Source organism: Lepus europaeus, chromosome 23, assembly GCF_033115175.1.
Source record: "Lepus europaeus isolate LE1 chromosome 23, mLepTim1.pri, whole genome shotgun sequence".
Taxonomy (NCBI): Eukaryota; Metazoa; Chordata; class Mammalia; order Lagomorpha; family Leporidae; genus Lepus; species Lepus europaeus.
The window spans coordinates 514,049-539,554 of record NC_084849.1 but is presented as its reverse complement, the minus strand read 5'-3'; the positions used below and the strand labels follow the sequence as shown (position 1 = coordinate 539,554).

At 66.7% G+C, this 25,506-nt stretch overlaps 1 protein-coding gene across 3 annotated transcripts in view; it reads left to right on the top strand.

Moving 5' to 3' along the window:
* Positions 1–24,060, top strand: part of FBRSL1 (fibrosin like 1) — a 53,264-nt gene extending 29,204 nt beyond the window's left edge. Inside the window, exons 5-19 of one of the 3 annotated variants that reach the window (XM_062181873.1) lie at positions 7,004–7,033; positions 15,020–15,065; positions 15,450–15,741; positions 15,841–16,055; positions 16,214–16,282; positions 16,453–16,652; positions 17,231–17,281; positions 17,416–17,511; positions 18,114–18,182; positions 18,259–18,288; positions 18,446–18,517; positions 19,090–19,252; positions 21,813–21,887; positions 22,058–22,141; positions 22,274–22,627. In XM_062181873.1, the coding sequence (XP_062037857.1) occupies positions 7,004–7,033; positions 15,020–15,065; positions 15,450–15,741; positions 15,841–16,055; positions 16,214–16,282; positions 16,453–16,652; positions 17,231–17,281; positions 17,416–17,511; positions 18,114–18,182; positions 18,259–18,288; positions 18,446–18,517; positions 19,090–19,252; positions 21,813–21,887; positions 22,058–22,141; positions 22,274–22,467 (1,686 nt within the window). In that variant the 3' untranslated portion in view covers positions 22,468–22,627. Of the gene's footprint in view, positions 1–7,003; positions 7,034–15,019; positions 15,066–15,449; positions 15,742–15,840; positions 16,056–16,213; positions 16,283–16,452; positions 16,653–17,230; positions 17,282–17,415; positions 17,512–18,113; positions 18,183–18,258; positions 18,289–18,445; positions 18,518–19,089; positions 19,253–21,812; positions 21,888–22,057; positions 22,142–22,273; positions 22,628–22,847 lie in introns of those variants that run through there. The other 2 variants (XM_062181875.1, XM_062181874.1) reach the window with 2 other exon arrangements.
* Positions 24,061–25,506: the final 1,446 nt, after the last annotated feature.

Here is a 25,506-nt window from a genome sequence, read left to right as displayed (position 1 = left end):
GCCAGGGCTGCACCTGCTGCTGCATTCCCAGGTGCGTTAGCGGGGAGCTGGAAAAGAAGTGGAGCAGCCGGCTGGAACCAGCGCCCGTGTGGGATGGCGGCATCACAGCTGGTGGCTTAGTCTGCTGCACCCAGCACCACACCCCCACACCTTATCTTATTTATTTGAAAGACAGAGTTACAGAGAGAGGTAGAACCAGGAGAGGTCTTCCATCCACTGGTTCATTCCCCCAAATGACCGCAATGGCCAGAGCTGAGCTGATCCAAAGCCAGGAGCCAGGAGCTTCTGCCAGGTCTCCCACACAGGTGCAGGGGCCCAAGGACTCGGGCCATCTTCTACTGCTTTCCCAGGCCACAGCAGAGAGCTGGATCGGAAGTGGAGCAGCCGGGACACGAACCGGCCCTCACATGGGATGTTGGTGCTGCAGGCCTGGGCTTGAACCCGCTGTGCCACAGCGCTGGCCCCCACACCTTATCTTAAAGAACAAGTCAGGTTGAGGGAGAGGTATGCGTGGGGGCTGTGGTTTGTGGCAGAGGTGAGAGGCCCCCAGCTCCAAGCAGGCCCTGCCCAGCCCTTGCACCCGCCATGTGCAGAGGGGTCTCCCCAGGATGTAGGGGAGTGGAAGACCAGCCCGGCACAAGACTGCCTGGTGTGGAGCTTGGGGCTGCACTCAGGGGCCCCCAGGCCTGTCCCCTGCTGAGGGCAGACACCTCCCCCAACTCCAGCTGGTGAGAAAGTCACCCCTGCTGCTGGCCCCGTGCTGTCGGTGCTCCTGCTCCCAGGCCCCGGCTCCCCTCTGGGTTCCTGGCACCTCGACTCTGCCGTGGGCTTGTTGCACTCTGGGTGGGGGAGGGTACCTTGCAGACCACAGCCGGCCAGCCCTCAGCACCCCACAGTGCAGTCCCATGGAGGCAGCTCCTGGTCTCAGAATGGCTGCTTTGCTCCTGAGTCCCCGAGGGGCCACTGAGGACAAATCCTCCATGGAAGAGCCCAGCCCCTCCCTGGCCAGCCATGCAGGAAGGTGGACAGTGCAGGTGTCTGTGAGCAGCCAGGCGCCCATCCTGCAGGAACCTGGGTTCACCATGCAGCCCCTGAGCCTCAGTTTCCTGTCTGTGCCGTGGACCTGGGGAGCCCCCGCCCCGTCCCCCAGGGGCGTCGTGAGCAGGTATGGCTGGAGCTTCCCTTCACGAGGCCATTCTCCACTGCAGCAGTGGGCCGGGCCCCTCCCCCACTGCCCCGCCCCTGACGCATCAGGCAGGGCAGTGCAGTGAGGGCCAGGGCTCCCTCTCGCCCCTTCCTGAGTCCTGGGGCTGCCCACGCGTGACGCCTCCATGGCACTGTCTTCCTGAGGAAGGCTTGTGACATTCACTATACTTCCTGCCGTGGGCCTCTTCAGAATGGCCGTCACGTGTACAAAAGCAGTACAAACCAGCCAGCTTCTTGCTGAAGTCAGGAGCCACATTCTCTTAGTGACAGCTGAGCACGAGCGGGAGGGACAGAGACGGCGAGATCCCTTCTGTGGGTTCACTCCCCAAATGCCTGCAACCCTAGGGCCCGGCCGGGCACCAGCGCCGAGGGCCAGGAACTCGGTCTGGTGACCCACGTGGGTGCCGGGAGCCCGATTTCCTGAGCCATTACTGCTGCCCCAACTTTAACCCCACCCCCAGCCCAGCAGCATTTTGTTTTAGAAGGATAACGGCCCACAAGGAGACACAGCCAGAACCCGCCCACCGTGCCACCAGGGGGGACTGCCGCGGACCAGAACCTCTGCTGGGCCCCCTCGGCGGTGGTCAGCCGGGCCTCCCAGGCGGTGGCTGCCGGCCTCAGGGCTCTCTGCTGCCACTTCCTGCTGGGCAGAGCTGTCCCAGAGCAGCCCAGGCCCCAGGGGTGCCTGCATGTCCATCGCTCCCCCCCCGCCCCTCCTTCAGAACCGTCACCCCAGGCCGCCTCCTCGCTGCGGTGAGGGTGTCGGTGTCCTGCTTCCGGCCCGCCCAGCTGTGTGTGCATCAGGAATCGGGAAGTCCCTCGTGGTGGCTGAGGCGCCACTTCCCCGCCAGGCCCAGGCGGGCTGCCCTGTTCCTCCCCATGGGCCTTCCGAGATGGTGGAGCCAAGCCACTGCCCTGGGCAGCACTGGATGTTGGCCATGGACACCAGGAGGGGCCATGCCAGGTGCCTCCCCAGCCTTGGGAGCCTCGTGCCCCTCCAGCTCCAGGACAGAGGGTGCCTTGGCCAAGGCTCCACCCACCTGGGCCTGCCCCTGTCCCAGGAACTGCCCCTACCCCGGGCTGCTGTGCCCTCTGACCCCTGCAGACTGGTCAGTGGGTTACGGGGGAGATGGGGGCATCTCCTGCGGAGCTTCAGCCCTGTGGGAGTCCTTCAGCCTGGCTCACAGTGACTGCTGTCATTGCCAGGCGGCCAGTCCCCCGGCCCATGACTAGCCCAGGGCAGCTGGGGACCAAGAGACCTGCACCCACGCCCTCCCACCTGTGCACCTGGGGGCCAAGGACCTCGTCCACCCGGGTGAGCTACCTGGCCCCACGCCCCAGGGCCCTGGTGGGGAAGACCCCAGGGTGTCTCTGCATGAGCTGCACGAGGGGCCGGTCCTGGGGCAAGGCATTAGCCCGCCTCTGGTGAAGCCCCTGGTGATAAGTGATGTGCAGGCCTCCGACAGCACACCTGTGGTGGGCGAGCATCCCCTCTGACCCAGGTGCCCTAGTCATCCTTGGCCGGCCGGGCTGCGTGGGGAAGGAGGCTCAGGAGAAACGGAGCGTGGGCGGGGCTGCCCGGGTGCAGGGACCCAGGTTTTCAGAGGGGTGGAGAGAGCGTGGGCGGGGCTGCCCGGGTGCAGGGACCCAGGTTTTCAGAGGGGTGGAGAGAGCGTGGGCGGGGCTGCCCGGGTGCAGGGACCCAGGTTTTCAGAGGGGTGGAGAGAGCGTGGGCGGGGCTGCCCGGGTGCAGGGACCCAGGTTTTCAGAGGGTGGAGAGAGCGTGGGCGGGGCTGCCCGGGTGCAGGGACCCAGGTTTTCAGAGGGTGGAGAGAGCGTGGGCGGGGCTGCCCGGGTGCAGGGACCCAGGTTTTCAGAGGGGTGGAGAAAGCTCACAGATCCCAGGCCTTGCACGAGAGGGAGCTCGGGCCAGTGGGAGCCCACCTCGCTGTGCCCATGTGCACACTTCACACGGTCACCTGGCGAGGCAGGCGCAGCTGGGACTCATCGGGGTGTGGAACAGCCTGGGGAACAGGGGTCCCCCCCACCTCACCAGTCACGGTGAGCGTAGGGGACAAAACCCACCCTTTAGCTGGAGACCCGGAACTAAAAACAAAAGTGCACCGCGGTGAAGTGCCTCTGAGAACAGGCGCGCACAGCCCCGTGCAGGCAGAGAAGTCGGCATCCAAGCAAGCTCCAAGTAGCCTCGCAGTTTGCAGAGCAGGGTTAGGGTCAGAGTGTGTGTGGAACAGGTCTGCTCTGATCCCAGAACTTGCCAGAACTGTGTGAGGCACCGGGCCACACTCTTGCAGGACAGCCCCCACACTGAGTGCCCCAGTCCTGCTGACCACAGGGACAGCGTGAAGACAGTATCTGGCTTGAGGAGACCAGCCTGGCACAAGCACTGGTGGGCAGGGCAGGGCTCTCGTGTGTGGCGTGGTGTGAGGGCCCCATGCTGACAGCCGAGGGCGGGAAAGGAGCCACCCTGGGAGCCACTCGGGAGCTTTGGGGGCCCCTCGGATGAGCTTGTGTGTGGCTGGGAGGAGCCCAGACCCTTTTCCTGCTGACGAGTTGAGAATTGAGGCAAGTGGGGAGGGGCGGCTGTTCTCGGGCTGGTTTCCCTGTCGTCCCAGGCCCCACAGCACACAGGTCCCCTCAGATACTGCCCCCACGGCCAGTCCAGGGGTGCTCCAGGAGGCCTAGGGCCAGGAGGGAGAAACGCCAGCACCACGTCCCCATGGACTCACTGCCCACCGTGCCTCGGGCAGGGAGGGCTGATGTAGGTGGGAGGCCCCCGGAGGGCAGGGCCAGGCCACTGGGGAAGCACAGGGTGCCCACGGCCAGGCCTGCCCAGGAGGCCGAGTACCTCCAGTGCTTGAATGGGCGCTTAGTCCTTCACTGTGCTTGCTTTCTTTGTTAAGACTCCTTTCTTTCTTTAGAAAGTCAGAGTTGGGGAGAGAGAGAAAGGGCTGCTGGTCCCCTCCACAATGGCCTCAACGGCCAGGGCTGGGCCAGGCCAAAGCCAGGAGCAAAGAGCTTCATCTGGGTCTCCCACTTGGGTCGCCGAGGCCCCGGCACTCAGGTCATCTCCCCCAACTTCTCCCAGGCCACTAAGTAGGGAGCTGGACCAGAAGCAGGGCAGCCTGAAGGGGAACCGGCACCCATATGGGATGCCGCCATTGCAGGCAGCGGCTTTACCCACTGCACCACACACGGGCCCAGTGCTGTAAAGTGTGCAGGACCCTCCGTTATCTGCAAAACTCATCAGGTGTGGATCTGATTTCACTCCTGGGGCCACAGAGCCTGCACTCAGGGCTCAGGCCCCACCCCCCCAGCAGTGCCCTGGGTGGGCTGCACACACTGTAGGGTGGGGCCCCTATGCCAGGCCAGGCAGACAAGTCCTCCAGGCCATCAGGTGTCAAGGCTAGACAGGAGGGAGGTGAGAGGTCGGCCGACGCCCCCAGCACACCAGCTCCTGCCAGCGGCCCTCATGGCTGCCCGCGGCCCCTGCCATGTCTCACCCTGCCTGGTCACCTGCACCCTCGGTCCCAGTCCTGCCACCCAGCCCTGCGGCAGGTCCCCTCGCAGCAGCCTCTGCCTCCTCCCCTGCCCCTCTCCGGCCTCCTGTGTCCCCTGGAGCCAGAGTCTCTGTCCACCACGTGGAGGCAGGAGGCAGCTGTGCAGTCTCCCCGACCCCTTGCCCTGGGATCCAGAGAAGCCACGTGGTATTGGGGGGCATCTGTTTAGCCCTAGGAGCACCGTCCTCCAGTTCCTGGGGAACCACACTGCCCGGGCCCCGGTCCTGGTCCCTGTCGGTCATCTTTGCTTCAGGACTGCTTCTGGCATTTGTAGAGCTGTCCCTGGGCTCACGGTGGTAGCACTGGAACCAGGCTCAGGCCTCCCCAGGGAGGCCACCACAACACAGGCCACCTGGGTGGGGGCCCTCATAGTGGGTGGGAGGGCTCCCCTCCTCGCCCCACCCTCACCAGTTCTGCAGGCCCAAGGTGCTGCCTGCACTGGGTAGAGCACAGGCCCCCCAGTTCCAAGGCCTGGACTCAGCTCTGAGCCCCATCTGGCCAGCCATGTGGCCGTGGTCAATCCTTTTATCCTCAGAGCCTCTACTTTCTCTTCTGTGAAATGGGCCAGTGCCACTTCCTAGCCTTGGCCTGCCCCTCACCTGTCACTGTCAGAGCCAGGACTCACCCAGGCCCTGCCACTCCCACACTCCTCAGTTCCCCCTCCCTTGGCATCCCAGGGTAAGGGGAGGCTGGGGAGGAAGTTCCAGGGCCTCGCGGTGTGGAGTGAACGTCTGTGGGCACTGATCCCCTGCCTCACTGTACCCATTCTGCCCCAGGGCAGGGGGACACTGCCTGGCTGAGCCGCGTGGCAGGGTGCACACCGGCTGGCACGTGCCCCGCACCGCCCTGTGTCCGGCCTGCACAGCAACCCTGGAAACGGCTGCTTGTCCTGTCACAGAGGCGTGAACGCGTGGAGATGCTGCGGGACTCACCGGGGTGGCCCAGCCTAGGTGGCCCCAGGCCGCCGCCCAGTCCCATCCCCACAGAGACCCCTCAGACAGCTTCTTCCCCGCTGCTGTGAAGGTGGCCTTGTCCAGCCTTGGACCAGTAGACACCAGCCATGCCCGGGCCTGGCTCATAGCCCTGCTGTGTGCTTGGTTCTGAGATCTGCGCTCACCTTGGATGCATTAAACCCAAAGCCGCGGGGACTCTGGACAACGTTCTAGATCTTCGTGAGCTGCCATCTTCCCCCACGGTGGGCGCTGGCAGAGCTCAGAGGCCGGGCTGTGGCACAATAGTCCAGGAACCCTGACAGCCCTGCAGGCCTCTCCCAAGGCAGCCCGGTCACCTCCCCTGCCCAAGGCCCCAAGCCCTGCTCTCAGCCCGGCCAGACGAGCTCCGCGGGCGGTCAGCCTCCTCCCCCACACCCACATGCTGTTCCTCAGAGCCTGTGGTCCTGCCTGGGTCTCCTCACCAGCCCTGGAGTCCAGCCATGCAGCAGGGACAGCGCCATGTGGACGAACACTTCTGGGCCAGGGCCCCTCCAGGGCAAGCCTGCGGGGCAGCAGTAGCGCCGTCTGGCTGCAGCGAGTGGCGGGCAGAGTGGGCAGTCGCAGCCGGCGTTCAGGGTCAGCCCCTGTGCGTCCTGCAGGGCTCTGCCCTTGGCCATGACTTGCCGGACGTGAGCACGATGTACCCGCAGCTGCTTTCTTCCCTCGGTTCTTCCAGAGCCGCTGTGGTTCGCAGGCCGTGACGCAAACTCCTCCCTCCCTGCTGGGCCACCTGACCTCACCCACAGGCTGGGCCTGGCACTGGCGTCCCAGGCTGCCCCTCGCACTCGCCTGAGGAGTGAGGGAGCTGGGGCCTCCTGGAGGAGGGAGCCGCTGTCTTCCGGGGTCCTGTGACCTCTGCTGCGGGGCAGGAGCCCGCAGCGGCGGGGCCTTCTGTCCAGAGAGCTCACCGCACGGATGGGCCCCAAGGGAGTCCCAGGCTGGCGTGGGGTTGGGGCTTCTTGTGTCTGGAGGTGGGGCGGACTGGTGAAGCCGGCTGGGTTCAGGGCCTGGTGCTGGGGGCCTCTTTGCCCACTCAGGGCCTTGCTTGAGGTCTGGCCAGCACAGCCCTGTCCTGGGCCCCTTCCTTCTTCCTCTGCCACCCCTCCTGTGGCCAGCCTGGTCCAGCTGGTGCTCACCTTTCCCGTAATCCTGTGTCCTGTGCCCGGGCAGGTGGTGCCGGAGGTATGAAGGTCCCACTCACCTCTCTCTCTCTCTTTCTGCCTGCAGTGTGACAGCGAGAGTGGTGTAGACGACAAGGTAAGGCCCAACCCTCCCCTCCTGCGTGGTTTTTTTTTTTTTTTTTAAGATTTATTTATTAGAAAGGCAGAGAGAGAGAGAGAGAGAAAGGTTTTCTGTTTGCTAGTTCACTCCCCAAATGGCCACGACATCTGGAGCTGTGCCAACCAGGAGTCAGGATCTTCCTCGGTCTCCCACGTGGGTGCAGGGTCCCAAGGACCTGGGCCATCTTCTACTGCTTTCCCAGGCCATAGCAGAGAGCTGGACCAGAAGAGGAGCCGCTGGGACTCAAACCGGCGTCCACATGGGATGCCGGCACTGCAGGCAGCGGCTTTACCCACTCGCCAGAGTGCTGGCCCCTACCCCTGCCTTTTGATCAGGCAGGCTGGTGGGTGCTGGTGGGGGTTCTCCCAGCTGGGGGTCTCACCTTTGCTCCGTGGGCCACCCAGGCTCTCTGACTGCAGGGTGAAGACTCAACATAGGGTGCCTTGTGCCAGGGCCACTGTGCCTTCTGGCCGCACCCAGCCCTCGCTCCTGGCCAGCCGACTGCTGCTGGCCGTTAGCCCTGAGCACTGCCCCAGCAAAGCTGCCGTTGGGAGCCCCTGGTGACTGTGGCCCCTGAGCTGTGCGGCCTCCCTCACCTTCAAGGCACGGCTGAGCCCCCCTGGCCCCCAGACTCGCTCAGTTCAGGCGCTGGGCACAGGAGCCGGTTCCTCCTGGGGCCACCACAGCGGCCACCTCTGGGGCTGCAGTCTTGCAGCAGCGGCAAGGCCAGGGCCACCATTGGACCTGGGGCTCAGGGGCCTTTGTCGCTGGCCGGCTGCTGACCCTTTGTGAATGGAGCCGGGAGTCGGCAGTGTCTTTCAAGTGGCCAGCTGTGTGCCAAGCAGGGTGTGGCCATCAGCCGAGCACCACCCTGGGCAGTCCACCTTGTCCCCAGCCCTGAGGGGAGGAACCGTCACCACCTGATGCTGTGGCCCACACTTTGCTGCCTCTGGGTGAGCGAATAGGCGGGGACGGGGGCTGGGCTGGCTGTGGCCCCATGCGGCCCCATGCGGCCCCAGCTCTGGGGCCTGGCAGCGGCTGAGATAGCCCTACCCTGTGTGCGAGTGCAGCGGCAGAGTGGACAGGACCTGTCTTGTCTGGGGGGGAGTGGAGCTGAGGGTCGGGGGGCCTGGGGAAAGGCCACATCCTGGGAGCTCCGCCTTTCCTTGTACCAGCAGTCCCTGCACGGCGACCTGCGCTCCAGGGTTGGTCACGGGGAGGCTGGCAGGGTTGGCGGCTGGGGGTTGGGCACCAGGAAGGCTTGGGGCCTCGCCTACCCTCAGGGACCACTGTGAGTTCTGCCAGACATCAGGACACACTTTGTGGGCATCTGTCCTCTCACGGATGGACAGGGCCTCCTCTCCCCACGGAGCCTCCTACATCCCCCTTCCCCTCATGAAGACTTGTATGCCCCCTCCCTCATACAGGGCCTCCTGCACCCCCCTCTCCCCTCCCACAGAGCCTCCTGCACCCCCCACTCCCCCGCATGGAGCCTCCTTCCCCTCCCCCTCATGAAGACTCTTATATGCCCCTCCCCCTCCTGCACCCTCCCCCCCGAGCCTCCTGCACCCCTACTCCCCCCTGGAGCCTCCTGCACCCCCTCTCCCCCCCACGGAGCCTCCTGCACCCCCCCACGGTGCCTCCTTTTCATGGTGCCTGCTAAGTACCCCTGGCACAGCCCTGGTGGGGACACGGTGAGTACCAGTGGCCACGTGGCTCCCTGGGCAGTCTGGGGCTGGTGTCTTCACTGCTTTCTTACTGAAAAAATAGGCTGTGAAACGTGCCAGCTGCCCGTCCTGCCTCCCAGGTCGCGGCCAAGGCCAAGCCCCAAGGCCTCCAGGGACGCCCACCGGGAAGGGGACACCCCCAGCACTGGGTGGGGCCCTTCAGTGGGGGGGGGGCGGCTTTTCTGCCAGGGGTCTTTGGATGTCTGTGCCATCATCAGAGGCTGCGCAGAACTAGCAACTCAACGCCCAGCCTGCGGTGGGTGTACCGAGTTTGGAGTCCTGCCCGTGGTGGCCTTGGTTTTGAGAGCCTGACAGGATGGGCCCCATCCCACCCAGACCCTGCAGCGAGCCCCCTCTCAGCCTGTTTCCTGTTGGAGGGGGCAGGCGAGGGCGAGGGCAGAGCACGTGTCTGAGGTGGGGCTCACAGGCCACCTCGGGGTGCGGGTGGACTCTGCTGAGCGAGGGGCCGAGTGCAGGCAGGCCTGGGAGGGGGCTGCTCAGAGGCTCCCCCAGGGACAGCAAGGCCCCAAGGCCGGGCAGATCCGCGTCAGGTGCAGTCAGGACCCAGCTGAGGCAGGCACAGCAGATCATGGTGCTGCCAGTGGGGTCCGTGTCGCACAGCCACTGCTCACAGAGGCCGGGACAGCCACTGGCCATGGGACTCCCTGGCTGGAACCAAGGTGCCCAGGGCGGGGCCCATCTCCTGCCCTTCCCAGCTTCAGTGGCTGCCGTGCGTCTTGGCTAATGCCACCTCCCTGAGGATTACTCTGTGAGGAGTCACTGCCCTAAGGTGACCCGGGTCACCCTCGTCTCCGGCTCCCTAACCAATCCCACCTGCAGGCCCTTCTGTGCCCATGGAGCGTGTCCATGGCTCCAGGGTGGGCACTGTCGTCTTCCAGCCACAGGTGGGGCTGAGGCCAGGGTGGACAGTGCTGTCTGAGATGAGGCCTAGGGCAAGTGGTGAGGAGGCCAGGGGCTTTAGGTTGCAAGCGACCAAGATCTAGCCTGGAGCAGCCTCTGCAGGGAGGGGGTGGGCCCAGGTGCCCTCAGGGCCCCACCGTGGTCTCCCTGGGACAGCCCCTGCACGGGGCACCTGCTCTAGCCAGCCTCCTTCCTGCACTGATCTAGGCCTACATCCGCGTGTCCAGGCAACAAGCCCCTGGCCCCACTGAGGGCGGCTCTGACGGCCAGGGCTCCTGCGGTCTGAGCATGTGACGTGCCCACGGGCTCCCCACCCTGAACTCACGTTTTCCGGTGGGCATAGAGGCTGTCACGCCACGTGTACATGTGTAGGAAGTCCTGGCATGCACCTCTGCCCTCCGCTCCAGGGCAGGCCCACAGAGTCCTGTCCACACAGCCTGTGCCCGCGCCGGCCCTCACTCTTCTCTAGGCCCACGGGCGTCCCTGTCACGTGGTCACACCTCCAGTCCAGCCCCTGTGCCTGCTTGCTGACAGCTCGTTCGCAGGTGGCAGCCCCGAGCAAGTGGCCCTTGCTTCTTCCACTGTGAGAGCCCAGCACCCAGCACTGCACTGGGCACCGTGTGCTCCCAGCACCCTGTCCCCGGGACCGTGCGTGTTCTCGCTATCAGCGCCCTGGCAGCTGCTTCCCCTTCCAAACTAAAGCAAGAGCAGACCTGACCCAGGCTCCCAAGGCCTCGTTCTACTACCAGACCAGGTGTGGGGCAGGGCTGTGTCCTGGCCGCCACATGTCACCAAGAACAGCCTCTTCCTGGACGAGCTGCCTGAGGTGGCCTCGGGGTGGACATGGAAAATGGAAGTTCCATCTATCAGAGGCGGCCGGTCGCTGCTCCAGGACAGGTGCTGGAGGCCCTGAGTCAGGTTTCCCTGCCCCCCCTCCCTGAGCCCTGAGGCCAGCCCACAGCACCCACTTGATGCCTGCACCCCCAGCTGTCTCCTCTTTCTCCCCTCCCCCATCTGTCCCCGGAGGCTGCACCATGAGGACTCCAAGAGAAACAGAAATGCCTGCAATGCCGGCAGCACAGGGCCCCAGCCAGCTGACCCGGCCGGGCCAGACAGCCCCTGGGCACCAGCCTTGGAGGTCCAGCTGCTGCAGCCAGGGCACCTGGCTGGACTCGAATTCCAGCTCTGAGTCCGTGGCTGTGCCACGAGACTGGCCCCGGGCTGCGGCACCTGCTCGCCAGGCAGAGGCAGCAGGACTTGGGGAGGCGCGGGTTTTCTGCCGAGGAGGAAGCCTGTCGGACAAGTTGGAAATAATTCAAGCAGGAGGGAAAGGCCCACGTGGCTGCCATCTGCACACCACGGGCCCGTGCACATGAACCGGGCGCTCTCTGCGGACCTGGGCCAGGTCTTCCAAGCCCGGACATGGTCACCTGGTCCCACTTGCTGCCTCCCTGGCTGGGCCCGTGCGCCCTCCCAGCCCCGCGCGCCACCGGCCGCGGCAGCAACCTCGTTTCGCGGGTTCCGTTCCCTCTGTGACGGGGCAGCCGTCGTTCCTCACTTGTTGCTCGGAGGACCGGAGGGAGGAGCCGGGGCTCCGGTGCCCGGGGCGCACGGAGATGGCGCGGACACTGGCCCCGTGCGCACCATCCGCGCCTCGGGGCTGGATTAGTCGGGCCTGCCCGCGCCCCGCCCCCGCGCGCCGCCCTCCGTGCGCCCGCCCGGCCCCGCACCGCGCCCGGCCCCGCACCGCGCGCCCCGGCCTGGCCTCGGGCTGAGCGGGGCGCGCCGGGGGGAGGTGGCCTGGACCGGCCCGGCCCGCTGCTCGCGTCCACGCCGCGCAGCCCGGGTTGGGGCCAGAAATCGGGGCCATCGCCTGCGGGGCGCGCCGAACCCGAGAGCCTGCCAGGTCGGTGCGCGCTGGGGGCTCGGGAGACGGAACGGGACTTTGCGGGGCAGAGCGGGACGCGGCCGCCCGGCGGCGCGCAGACGGGGAAGGTGTGCCGCCCGGGAGGGTCTGAGGGGCGCGTCGCGGGCCTTTGTGTGCGCCCCGGCGCTGGCCGCCCCGGGCTCCCGGTGCCGCGCTCACCTGCCTGGAGCTGAGTCCTTTGTCTGGGGCGCCGCGCGCCTGCGCCCAGGCTGCCCTGCGGGTCGGGTCCTCGCAGACAAAGCGCTGCTGACCTGCGCCCGAGGCCGGGGTCAGCGCTCCCCGCCGGGCAGGCCCCTCCGCAGAGCCCCAGTAGGGGTCTCCCAGCGGTGCGTGGCCTGGAGCGACCTCCACACCAGCTCAGCTGAGACTGCAGGCTCTGTGCAAGGAAAGTTGGCGCAGGTTTAGTGGCCCTTTCGGGGCTGCTCGGGCTAGCCGGCCAGTCCTGACTGCACCAGTGGAGAACGGAACCAGCCTAGGGGCACGACATCACATGTTCCTCCTCCAGAAAGGAGCTGGAACTTGGGCCACCGCCGAGAGGTCTGGGAACCTGGAGTCTGGTGGCCCCCATGGGTAGTAGGGCAGCTCCTGGCCAGGTGTTTAGGCCCGCAGATGCAGAGCCCGGGACCCTGCCCCAGGTCAGCCTCCCTGGCCAGACTTCCAGCAACACCAACCCGGGGCTGTGTGCATGGCTGCTGGGAGCCAGCTCTGATGACCCCGCCTTCTGGGCTCTGCTGGCCTCTGTGCCACTGGGAAGGGTGGGCTTCAACACGGCAGCAGGGGCCAGGGGGCCCTGGCTGGGCTGGGGGCGGGGCTCTTCCAGGCCCTGGCGCAGTTAGGGCTGTGCCCACCCAGAGGGCCGGTGATGGGAGGCACTGCACGGTCTCTGTTGCTGTGAGGGGAGAGCACTTGTGGGCCTTCCTCTTCACCAGGGATTGGCAGCTGGCACCACGAAGCCTGGGGGTCTGCAGACAGCCCTGGCTGATGGGGAGGGGGGTGGGATCACTCCTGGGGAGGGCACGCGCTCGATGGCCTCATCTCTGCTGTCCACACAGGCAAGCCTGGCCACAGCACAGGTGCAAGATGGCCTGAGGGACACCCAGGGAGCCGCCCACCCCTGTGCCCGGGCTGCACCTGCTGCTCCTCACACACCCCGGCATGGGGCTCTTGGTCAGTTCCAAGCCTCACTTGTAGCAGACCTGGGGATGGTCACTTATGTGGGGGCTCCAGCAGGGGCAGGAGGGGGTGGGGGCTAGGGCATCCACGGAAGGCCACGCCCCCACACTCAGGACCCTCTGGCTTCCTCTTAGGACCACCCAGGCAGGGAGGGCCTTGCGGTGAGGGGGGAGGGTTCTCCTGGGAAAGGAGCCTGCTGAGCTGGGGGGTAGGGGTCTGCTGGCACCTGAGCGACTCAGGGGGACCCCAGGCCTCGCCAGCCCTAGCCATGAGGACTCCTGTCAGGGTGAGAGCGTGCAGGCGGCTGGAGGTCTGGGGCCGCAGTCCTGTCGTCCCTGCTCCTGCTGCCCCTCAGCCAGCCACCCCTCACCCCACAGGGAGCCCCATGGGGCCAGCACCAGGACTCCACTGCCCTAAACCCACATAGCCTGTGGCATGGGAAGAAGCCGGGCTGCTGGGACCCTGGAGGGGGGCGGGTGTGGGCGAGTGTGCCAGGCCGTCCCCGCCCGGCTGGTGGGGGCCCTCACTTTGTGAGTGCTCGCGGCCGCCCGGGGCAGGACACAGAGCTGTCCCCGTGTGCCCTTGGCACCACTGTGGCCAGCTCCAAGCAGGGCTGGGCGGGACTCCCTGCTGCCCTAGCCCCCTCCTCACTCCCACGGGGTGCATGGCGGTTGCAGTCAGATCCGGGGGGCTCTGCCCTCCCAGCCTCACTTGCCGGAGGAGCTTTGAGGCTAGGAAGGAAATGGGGGCCCCGCCACCCCCTCCCCACAGCTGCGACACCCCAGCCTGCTCAGGGTCCGCATGCCCGTCTCCATTGACTGATTTCCCGTGTAATGGTGCACCTGTCGCCAGACACAGAGGACTTGTGTCCACTGCTTTGCTCACGGTGCCCGTGGGGCTGTGGAGCTGCCCTTTGTGTGCTGGCTTCTCGTGCTCGGGCCGGCTCTCCTGCGTTGTCCATAGCTCGTCTTGTCCACTGCGGAGGCGTCTGCTGCGTGGCTGTGCACTCCTTGCTGATCTGTGGCCCTGCTGGTGGACACTGGGGAGTCTTCACCCAGCTTTGCCCCATCAACAAAGCAGAGGGAATCCAGCGTCGCCCGTGCGTCACAGAGCAGTGACTGCCAGCAGAGGGGCAGCCAGGCCCGCCCCCGGCCGCTGAGCCACAGTGAGGGCCTGGGAAACTGGGCTCCCTGACCCGACCCCATCCTGTGCGTGTGACCCAGCGGAGTGCTGGGGAGGGCGCTCGGCCTGGTGGCTCAGATGCTGGCCTCCCTGGCTCTGCTTCTGACCCAACTTCCTGCTGATGTGCACCGCGGGCGGCAGCAGGTGCTTGGGTCCCTGCCACCCACGTGGGAGACCTGGACGGAGTCCCAGGTCCGGCCCAGCCCTGGCTGGTGTGAGCATTTGGGGCCAAAGCAGTAGATGGCAGTTATTTTGAAACATCCAGGAAGTCAGCTGGACAGAATAGACGTGGACAGCCATCTGTCTTCCTCACGTGCTGAGGACGCAGGGGGGGGGCAGAGGATCCTCGGGGGGCTCGCAGGCGTCAGCTGTCCCCCGCCACACACATGCTGCCAGCACGAGCGGGCTGGGGCCTCGCCCTGTGACCAGCTCCCACAGGCCCCCACAGCCCGTGAGGGAGCCGTCAATCAGCAGCCAGATAAAACCTAGCAGAAAACGCGACTTCGTGTGTCCTTACCAAGTCCTCCCACACACGGGACCACCAGTGGACACACAGGGATGGCGCCGGTCAGCAGCCCTGTGGCCGAGGTCCCCCATGCAGGGGATGGTGCCAGCGGCTGTGGGGAGCAGAGCACCCCCACCTGCTCCTTGCGGTTCTGCCGCCCTTGGGCGTGGGACACGTCCAGGACCTCCATCCTCCCCTCTAGCTGAACCGGCAGGTCCTGGGGGGATTTGCAGGTTCCTGACCCCCCCAGCCCCCACATGTCCTGCTGGGGGCGTGGCACCCTCCGTCCCCTGCTCGGAGGAGCCTGGCCAGGCACCCACTGGCCTGAACACCTGCACGCATCTGCCAGGCGCCCAGCACTGAGTGTCTACCCCTGGGCGTGGGCGGCGTGTTCTGCCACACCTGGCAGGGTCTCCACCATGCATGAAGCCTGCCCGTAGCCCACGCCTAGGGGGCTGAGTGGGGGTTGGGGGTGGAAGGTTGAGGCTCCCCCAGACCCGGCCCCTGAGCCTCTTCTCCCTCCTCAGGCCTCCGTGGGCTCTGAGAAGCTCTTCGCCCCAGCAACCAAGAGAGGTGAGCGTGGCCCCAGGGCAGACCCTGTGGAGGGGGCGCAGCGCACCTGTGCAGGCTCCCAGGAAGCCATCCCTTTGCCCCCACGGGGTCCAGAAGAAGCGGGCTCTGTGCAGGAGCCACAGCTGGGGCGGAGGCGGAGATGGGCAGGTGTCGGGCAGGGGGGAGGAGGGGCAGGGCCTCAGATGAGGGCTCAGTGACCTCCCTGTGCCTAGTCCCCCAGGGGAGGGTGCTGGGCTGGCCCTGGAGGTTCTTGGTCCTTGGGTGCTTTTGAGCCCACCCTGGGCGGCAGGAGGGGCTGGGTGGGCAGGGCTGGGCGCAGGCCATGATGCAGAGTGGGGGTGGGCCAACAGGAAGACGCCTGGCCACACTGAGCCTGCTCCACAGGTCCCGGGCGTGGCGAGAAGTTGGAGGCTGAGGCCCCCACGGTGTCAGGCCTTGAGCGCAGCCGTGAGCTCCGTACCGAGTCCTTCCCGCCGGCACCCAGCCCCGTGCCCACCTCTGCACCGCTGGGCCCCCCCCTGGTGAAGAAGGAAGCCCCCACCGCACCCCTCCACACCCCGCAGCCGCCAGCCGCGCCCCCTCAGCCCCACAGCCTGCTCCCAGCACACGTGCCTCCGTCCCTGGGCGCCTTTGCGGGCCCCGGCCAGGCTGCTCCCAGCAGCCTGCACAGCCTCAGGTGTGGGGGCCGCGGGGCCCGGGGTCCCGGCCTTGGCAGGGGGCTGGGCCGTGGCGGGGCGCGGGGCCCCGGGCAGCCCTGAGCCCCGTGTCCCTGCAGCAGGAGCAGCAGTGCGGGCGGTGCCCCCCTGGGCCTGGCAAAGCACGCGTCGCTGTCGCCCCTCGGGCCGGGCCCCCACCTCTCTACCTCACACCTGGCGCTCCGGCCCCAGGCACAGCACCAGCACCACGCGGCCATGTTTGCCGCACCCCCGACGCTGCCCCCGCCCCCGGCACTGCCCACCAGCAGCCTGGTCATCCCAGGACACCCTGCCGGTAGGTGTGGGGCTGGGATGGGTCCCCTGGGGAGGGGCACGGCGGGCCCAAGCCCCCCGCCTGCCCAGCCTGTCCTCTCTAGCTCGTGCTTGGCCAGTCACAAAGACTGTCCTCTCTCTCTCTCTCTCTCTCTCTCTCTCTCTCTCTCTCGCCCCCAGACGCCAGCCTGGTGGTCTCGCTCCGCCCGCCAGCCGTGTACTGCCAGCCGCACGCGGGGATTCTGATTGGTACTTGGTCGCAGGCTCCTCTCTTCCCCCCACCCTGGGGCCCGCACCTAGTGAGCAGCCACCACGGCCTGGCCTGCCGAGCCCGGGAGAGCCAGGTGACTATCCGCCTCAGCCCGCCGGGAGCCCGCGGCCGACGCGCCTCTCTGTCTCTCTCTCTTTTTCTCTCGTAGATCACGAGCTGCTCAGGCAAGAGCTGAACACGCGGTTTCTGGTGCAGAGCGCCGAGCGGCCTGGCCTCTCCCTGGGTCCCGGAGCTCTGCTGCGGGCGGAGTTCCATCAGCACCAGCACACGCACACGCACACGCACCAACACACATTCGCCCCCTTCCCCGCAGGGCTGCCCCCGACGCCGCCTGCCGCACCCCCGCCGGTGCGTAGGCCCTCGTGCTGGCGGGGGCGGGGCGGGGCGGGCACACGCAGACACACACACATGCACACACACACGCGCAGGCCTGCTCCCGCCCTGGAGGAGGAAGTGGGGCCGGCGGCCTCTACCTCTGTGTGGTCCGAGTCCCGCCAGGAGGCCACGCCATGTGCCCAGTGTCCATGGCCCAGCAGAGTGCCCTCCCCACTGAGCCCTGAGCACCCAACCCTGCAGCAGAACTGGAGGTCTGGAGGCCCAGCTGGACTGAGGGCCTGCACCTGCCTCGGGCCCGTGGCCCCCAGGCCTTGTCTCATAGCTGGCTGCTCCCCACAGCATTGCTAGGAGACCAGCCAATTTGTCAATGGCCTGGACACATCCACCCTGTCCCCCAGCCTCGCACGTAGACCTCCCAGTGGCCGAGTCCCCACTTCCACAGGGGAACTCAGAACGGGCAGGTGTTGCCCTGGCCTGTGAGGCTGCCTGCCTGGTCACTGCCAGGGCTGGCCAGGGCGGCTGGGCACTGGGGCCTGTGAGGGCAGCCGGCAGTGGGAGGACGCCTCACCCCCCACCCTCTCTCCTTCCAGTTTGACAAGTACGTGTCCAAGCTGGACAGCTCCTACTTCCAACATTCCAGTGTGAGTGTGAGCCCCGGGCACCACCACACCCAGCCAGAGGCCCCGTCCGTGTGGCTCTGGTGCCGAGGGAGGGGCGGGCGGGGCGCCTCTGGGGGTGCAGGGGCCACCACCCATGAGCCTCTTTTCCCTTGCAGCTCTTCCCGCCCTTCTCGCCCGCTGTCCCGGGGCTGCCTGCCCTGCTCCCACACTCCAGCCCCTTTGGGTCTCTGCAGGGAGCCTTTCAACCCAAGGTACCAGCTGCTGGGATGGGCGCAGCAGGTGGGGGCATGGCGTGGTGGCGGTGGTGATGGGGAGGGCCCAAGGCACCTGGGGGCTCTGGGCGGGAAGCGTCCACACAGGAGGGAGCTTGCATGGACTTCAGAACACAAGCACCTGGCCCCTGGCAGGACGCAGCCCCTGACCCAGGGGCATCTGCCCTGCAGGGGCCCAGGCGGCCAGGGGAGGGACGCCTGCAGCCCTTGCCCCCCTCCTGCCTCCTGCCCCGTGGGAGGGGCACATGTCCTCCCTGTCCTGGGCTGTCCCTGGCTCCCACAGCCCCGACCTCACACCCAGGCCTCTGGGCTGTCCGGGGTGGCAGGCAGGCTCCTCAGCCTCAATGCTCCCAGAGATGGGGTGAGTGTGGCTCATTGTGGGTACAGAGCGTCCCCAAACCTGGACATTGAGGCCTGGCTTAGGGGCGGGCCACAGCCCACAGGGACAGGCCCGATGAGCGTGGCCCCAGCATCGTGGAGGGAAGGAGCCGAGCACGGGGCCACCCCAGCCTCTGCTGCCGGGGCGCCTGTTCCCGCAGCACACACACTGCGCCTCCCCTGGCCCATGCTGTCTCCCACAGACTTCAGACCCAACAGAGGTAACAGGCCGGACCAGTGCTGTCCACGCCCTCCTGCAGAAAGCCCCCGGGGTAGGTGTCCGCCCTGCCCCCACCCAGCCCCTGTGGCCAGTGGGCGGAGACTCACTGCCTCCCCTGTCGACCACAGGTGTCGGACCCGTACCGGATGGCAGTCAGGGTGAGCACCTGTGCGTGCGAGAGGCGCCTGTGGCATCTCCGGAGGGGCCTGGGGCGGGGGCCCTGGCAACTTTGTCCCTACCTCAGGGGTTCCTGAGACAACAGGAATCTAGGAAGGGGGTGCTGGGCCCCCACTGAGCGCATCCCACCTGTCGCAGAAGCCAGGAAAGTGGTGTGCGGTCCACGTGCAGATGGCCTGGCAGATCTACCACCACCAGCAGAAGACGAAGGTGAGGCCTGGCCCAGGGCCTGTTCCCTGGCGCGCCCCTGGGGAGTGGCCATCCAGTGCGGGTCTCCTGAGAGCTGGCTCTGCCTCGGCTGAGGTCAGACCCCTGGCCAGGGCCCCCCAGTGTGACTGACTGCCCAAGGCCCCCTGCAGCCAGGACCCACTGCAGGGGGTGAGCGCTGCCAGGCCACAAGTGCAGCCAGGAGGGGGCGCCTGGTCCCAGCTCCGGAACCCACGGTGCCGGCAGCCTTGGCGCCGAGTGGCGAGCCCTGCACGTACATGATTGGTAACTTTGGTTTTGAAATTGGTCCTGGGCTTGGGAGACTCAGCACGCCAGGGATCTGCGTTTCCAGCTGAACTCCATGGAACCCGAGTAGGAAATCTTTCCAGTGAGAATGGCACGCAAATGGAGATGTGCTGCAAGCATGATACGAGCCAGGTTTCCGAGCTCTGACATAAAAGAAGTAAAATACGCTAACGCTCCTCGGCCAGCTGTTAGGACACCTGGGCATGCCAGCAGATTCTCCTGGACAGGGCTGCCCCGCCCGCCCTGGCCATACCCTGTCCTCTCTGCAGGTGCAGCTGGACCCGCACAGGCTGGAGGTAGGCTCCAAGCTGGACCCGCACAAGCTGGAGGTGGGCTCCAAGCTGGACCTGCTCAGCAGGGCCCCCACCACGGGTGGGTGCCCCGGACTCCACTACGCACAGGGCCTGGCCCGGCCCCTGTTCTCCAGCACGGGTGAGGCCTGGGGCAGGGTGAGCAGGGCCCTCACAGCTGCCACCCCCACTCCCTGCTGGCCACCTCTCCCAGGCGAGCTCCCACCCTGGAAGCAAGTGTGGCTTTTCCCTGGGGGGCAGGAAAGTGCTCCTGAGACCCCCCCATCCCCAGCAGCCTCAGTCCTCACCCTGGTCCAGGATGGCCTGTGTGACCCTGGCCTTGCCCAACAGTGACTGTGAGGCCCACAGCGAGCCAGGGGCTGCTCAGGGTCACCTGCGCTCCAGGCCACGGGGGGACGAAGGTGCTGACCTGAGCCGGGCGCAGGCTCAGAGCCCCTTTGTCCCTACCATCCTGAGGGGTGAGCAGCCGGGGCCAGCCTCGCTCACACGCAGGCCCCGCCCTGGGGTCCCTGTGTGTGTGGGCTCAGGCTCTGGCTGCCTCCCGCCCAGCTCTCCAGTGTGCTGGCCATCTCCTGACACGTTGCTGTGCACAGACGAGCACAGTCCCTGAGGACAGGCCTGTCCGTCCACCTCTGGCCCTCCCTGGGGTGGCAGGTAGGGCCACAGCCTCCCAGGATCCCAAAGGTGGTGGCTCCTGTAGCCCTGCCCGCAGGCTCGTGTGGGCTCCAGGCTGTGGGGTCTCCCCATGGCCTGGGCCTCCTGAAGCAGGGCTCCTCTGTCCAGGGTGCAGCCCCGGCCGTCGGCAGCCTTGCTGCCGTGCCGTGTGGCCAGACGCCACCGCTCGGTCCACGGCCTCCCCCGGGGGTGCTCACTCCCAGGTCAGCCAGTGCTCGTTTCTCTTGGGTCCTGTTAGCTCCCGTGGTAACCGCGCATCTCCCTGGACTTGGGAGGGAAGTGTGCGTCGACTTGGGCGGAGCGCGCCCGTCTGTCCTGAGCCAGGGTTAACTCCTGTTTCTTGAGGACCCGGCGGTTCCACCAGGCTTCTTCACTCTGTGCTGATGTTCTGACTGGCATTTCAAGTCACATCTCCTAGGGCAGGCGTGGATGCAGCAGGTGCCCAGGTCCCGTGTCGGAGCCTGGGCTCCAGTGTAGCCCCCGTGTCTGCTCCTGACCCGGCTTCTCCCAGCGCACCTGGCGGGGCAGCAAATGACGGTTCAGGTACTGGGGTCCCTGCCACTCCCGTGGGAGACCCAGATGGCGCTCCTGGCTCCTGGCCATGGCCTGGTCCATCCTCGGCTGGTGAGGGCATTTGGGGAATAAACCAGTGGATGGAAGATCTCCCGCTCTCTGTTGCTCTCTGTTGCAGATAAATGAGTCACATGTGGTGGGTAGTTGGTTGAGGCAGACGCACAGAAGGATTTTGAGGGCTTCTGTTTTGCACACTGGGTTTGCGCCCAGCAGTCTTGCTCAGTTCTGGTGAGCGAGAAGATGCTTGTGCGTTCCCGCCTGAGCAGCCGCCGCGTGGCTTCTCTGCCACGTGGGACCACAAATGCCGATGCACAAATGGCGACCGAGCCCCTGTGTTGCTTCCCAAGTGGCTTTGGCAGCCATTTTCTCTGGGCTTGCACCTGAATCCAGGTAAGGGCTTCCCGGCGCCCTGTGGGGTGCCGTCGAGAAGGCTGGCAGGACTCACAGCCGGCTCCACGGCGGGGGGGTGGCTTTGGAAGGTTGGTTCGTTTGTTTTGTTTTAGAAAGCAGAGCTGCGGATCTCCCCTCCACTGTCTCACACGTCCACCCCAGGCAGAGCTGGCCAGGCCGGAGCCAGGCGCCAGGCGCCTCACGGGCTTCCCCATGCAGGAGGCAGGGACCCAAGCCCTGGGCTGTCCTGGCTGCTTCCCAAGGGTGCGCGTTAGTGGGGACGCTGGAGCCAGGACTGGAGCCCGGGCCCCGCGTCCTCGCCTCCGCCGCAGGCGGCCGCCGTGTTTCGTACCACTTGGCCTGGGGTCCGGGTCTCCTCCTCTGTGGTCCCACGTAGTGACTTGACCCTTCTGTCCTGAGTGAGTTGTTCGCGGGGGTCTGGGCCTTGTCTCTGACGTCCTGCCCCTCCCTCCTGTGTCCCCTTGGAGTCCTCGTTGCTGCCGGGTCGTATGTCGTGGTCTCTGCTATCTCTGGCTCTGTTGGCAGGGGCATTGCTGACCAGAGGTTCAGAGTGTGCCCTGCCCACCACTGGGGGGGCCTGTAGGGGAGGGGTCCCGAGAGTGACAGGCACCCTCTGAGTGAAGGCCACGCGCCCCCGGTGCCAGCCCTGGGTCCTCCCGCAGTGACCCTTCCACTGTTCTCCACATCCAGCCCTGGGGGTCTTGGGCTGGGGAGTGGGGCAGACGATGCCTAGAGGCGTCCAGGGAGGGGCCGCCCATGCGCTCCACCTGTCAGGAGGAGGGCCCAGCCCCTGAGTTCAGCACTCCCTGCGTGGGAACAGCTGCCCAAGGCTCCCTCTCAGGGCCCCTCCCCCCAGCACCCAGAACTGGGGGAGGAGACTGCCGCTTGTTCTGGCTGGACACGCCTCTGCAGTGGGCGAAGGAGGCAGAGGGAGTTGGGGCACCCCCACCCCATGAGTGACACTGCAGCAGAGACCCCAAGGGCACTCTGGGCCTCTGTCAGCCTGGCTACCCCCCACCCAGGTGTCACCAACCCTGCCACCACCCTGTTCGGAGCCCATCACGGCAGCTTCCTGCCCCCTGCTCACCTGACAACAGGTGGGTGTCCTCAAGGCAGACCTCAGAGCTGGGGTGCGGGGAAGGGGCGGGAGGGGGGCAGCGCGTACCCGCCAGGCTCCTGGGGCAGTGGCCACCCCCACTGGCCTGGTGGAGTCTGCTGGGAGATGAGCTACACTCCGGCCACACCCCGACCCCTGCTTGTCCCACAGACCCCTTCAGCAGACCCAGCGCCTTCGGGGGCCTGGGCGGCTTGGGCAGCCACGCCTTCGGGGGCCTGGGCGGCCACACACTGAGTGAGTGACCCGGGGCTGTGCCCTCGCCAGGACAGGGCTGGAGCCGGGGCTGCCGGGCTTGCCTCCGTGGGAGTGCGGGACAGCGTGGTGGGGGGTCAGCCTGGCTCCCTGGATTCTGCCCCCCCCCCCCAGCTCCAGGCAGCAGCGTCTTTGCTTCCAAGGACAGCTCCTCGCTGCACGGCCTTCCCAGCGCCCACGAGGTGTGGACCCGGCTGCAGCGAGCGCCAGCCTCCTTCCCCACGCCGCCCCCCTGGCCCAAGCCCATGGAGGCCGAGCGCGTCCCAGCCCTGACCAAGCAGCTGGACAAGGGCCGGGAGGAGCGGTGAGTTGGGGCGCGGGGGTCAGGCCGGAGCTCTGCCTTCCAGTGGGTCCAGTGGGCACACCCCGGGGGCAAGGGCTTTCCAGCCCGGGCGCGCCTGCTTTAGTTTTCGGGAAACCGCCCGGTGCCTGGGCGGCCCAGGTCCAGACCTCGACCCAGAGTGGCGCCACCACCACCCCCCCCCCCCGCCGCGCCCGGGGCGGGGAAGCAACTGCAGGGCGGGCGACCCCAGGCGAGCTGTGCGGTGTCCACCGCTGGGGGCTTCCGGTGGTCGCCCAGGCGGGGAAGCTGGGGGTGTTTAGGGGCCTGCGTGGGTGCAGCGAGCGCTCGGTACACATGGGGGACTGGAAGCGAACCTCAGGGGACGGTGATGTCTTCTCGCCCCAGGGACCTCCTGGAGAAGCCGCGCCTGCTGAGCCGAGCCTCTCCTGCGGCCCCCAGCGGCCTCCCCATGGCCAGCCTCCTGCTCCGCCCCGGGATCCCCGGGGAGCGCGAGGCGGAGCCCCGGGTCAAGGAGAGCCGCTCCCCGGCCAGGGAGGACTGTGCCAAGGCGGCGCGCGCGCCCGCGCCCTTGGTGTGCGGCAGGGGCGCGTCCCAGGGCGACGTGAAGGTCAAAGAGGAGCACGGGCAGGACGAGGCGGCCCCCGAGCCCGTGGGGACCGGCCTGCACCCCGCGCCTGGCGCCGCCGAGCGCCCGCGCGCACTGCCCGCGCCCCTGCCGCTGGGCCTGAGCGCGCCGGGCTTGGCGTGGGAGCCGCCGCGCACCGCCTGCCGCGGCCTGGAGCCGCCTCTGGCGCCCGGGCCCGCCGCGCTCCCGGAGCCCTCGGAGCGCCCCTACCGCGACCGCAGCCCCGAGCGCCCGCGGGACGCGCGCCGCGAGGAGCCGGAGCGCGCGCGGGCCCCGCCCCTGCCGCCCGCGGTTCCCGCCCTGGCCGGCGCCGCAGCGGGCGCCCCGCACTACCCGCGCCTCGGGCCCGCGGCCGCCGCGCTGCACAGCGGGCTTCTGGCGCGGACGCCGCCGGCCGCGGCCTCGCTGGGCGCGCCGCTCCCCGCGCGGAGCCGGACTGCGCCCCTCGGCCTGGGCCCCGGCGAGGCGCGCGACTACTCCCCGGCCCGCGGCGCGCAGGAGGTGGAGGCGCGGTAGTGCGGGCCCCCGGCCCGGAGGCGGCGCGGGCCCTCGGGGTGCCTGCCGCAGACTGGGGCGCCGCTGCGAGATCGGGAGCTCCGGCCGGCCCGCGCGGCCTGCGGCGCCGGGGGCTCGGCACAGCGTTTCTGGGGCGGGGGTCGTTCTCAGAGCCTGAGATGAGGCTACTGGGAAAAAACAAAAAACAGTTTGTACCTTTTTCCCCACAGGTGAAAAGCATTTTTAATGGATTTGTATTTTTCTTAATTTTGTGCTCTTTTAAGTATTTAAAAGAACCAAAAAAAGAAACTTTTGCTTCTTAATTTTTAGTTGGGATTTGCAGTTCCCTGGGTTTCTTTGTCTTATTTATGGAGGAAAAAACGGTCATTTTGTCCAGCGCACTGTGAGGCCTGCTCAGGCCCGGCCCCCACCCGTGGAACCCGTTACAGATCTATATTAAAATGGTAATTAATAATAATGGACACAACTTTGCTCTTTGCCTTATTTTGTTACTCAGAACTGGAAAAGGAGTTCTTTTGGGGATTTGTCTTAAAAAAAAAAAATGCATTGTGTGGATGTAATTCCCTCAAGGTCATGCGTCTTAACCAAGGTCGTCCTTGCAGAACCCCCCTGGTTGGTTGGTCAACGTGCACAAAACCTGCCTCAACTATGCGCACGCCCTCTGGGGGAGAAGGTGCCCATGAGCTCCCGGGGCACCTGTGTGTTCTGAGTTCCGGGCAGGGAGAGTTCTAGAAGTGCGCGTCGGAGGTTGACGACGGAGGACGACTTGGTCTCTCCCGGGTCGCCCTCCCCGCTCTGTGGCTGCTGAGCCTGGTCACGCCTGTGGACTCGGCTGGTTCTGCAGTCTGAGGAAGATGAACAGCCTGGATTTGGGATGAAGCTGTGGTCCAGTGTTTGTTGAGGCCAGTGAACATCCTGCGTGCCCAGCCCAGGCCCCATGCCAGGCCCCACCCCGGGACTGTGGGCTGCCCACGCACACATGTGGCCGGCAGTGGCTGGATGTGATGCCCACTGTGCCCTCCAGGTGTCACGTGGGCCCTGACCGCCCAAGGTCACTGCTGGGTTTCCTGTGTAGGAGTGCCCCGCCCATGGTGCCCCGGCAACACCACCCAGCAGCCGTTAGGCAGGAAGTTAGAAATCAGCCTGTGTGTGTGAGAGGGGCCTGAAGAGACCCAGACACCCAGCCTCCTGCACCCCAAAGTCCTGCCCTGACCCCATCCCTCCCAGGTGGTCCCAGCCCTTCCCCCAAGGAAAGCTCCCAGGAGAATTCTCTCTCAGGACCAAATGGGTTACCTGATCTGATAACACAGGGCGATAAAACCTTCACAGGCCCTAAGGGAAGCCCCTCTGCTCTGCCAGGCTGCCCCCACCAGCAAATCTGGGGAGGAATTTGCTCATTTTCACCCAACAAACCCTTCTGCCAGGACTCCCCATCCTTTGTCCTGGAGGAGAGGGGGAGGTGGGTAGACAGACTCCCTTAAAAACCCAGGGAGTCCAAACAGACTGCGCGCCCAGCCCTCTGCTCTCTGCTGACCGCCCGCCTGGCCTGCCCAGGTGTGTTCTCTCCACTCAACCCTGTAACCTCGCTCTCCCCCAGTCCCAGCGACCGGACACTCTCTGTCCCTTCCTTTCCGTTCTGAGCATGCCCTGTCCCCAATAAAGCCTTATCGCTCTGCTCTCTGTCTCACGCCTGAATTCTTTCTTGTATGAAGACAAGAACCCCAGGGCTCCCGGCCTTTCCGCCAGTGACAGATCATTCTCTCGGGGTGGGGGGACCAGCCCAGGATCTCTCTCTGAGGCACTGTCCCGGGAGCACCGTCTGTGAGAGTGTAGGCAGCAGGTGCACCCTTGGCCATCACCTGCCGCCGGCCAGGGTGCGGTAGGCTGGAACCTTGATTGGAA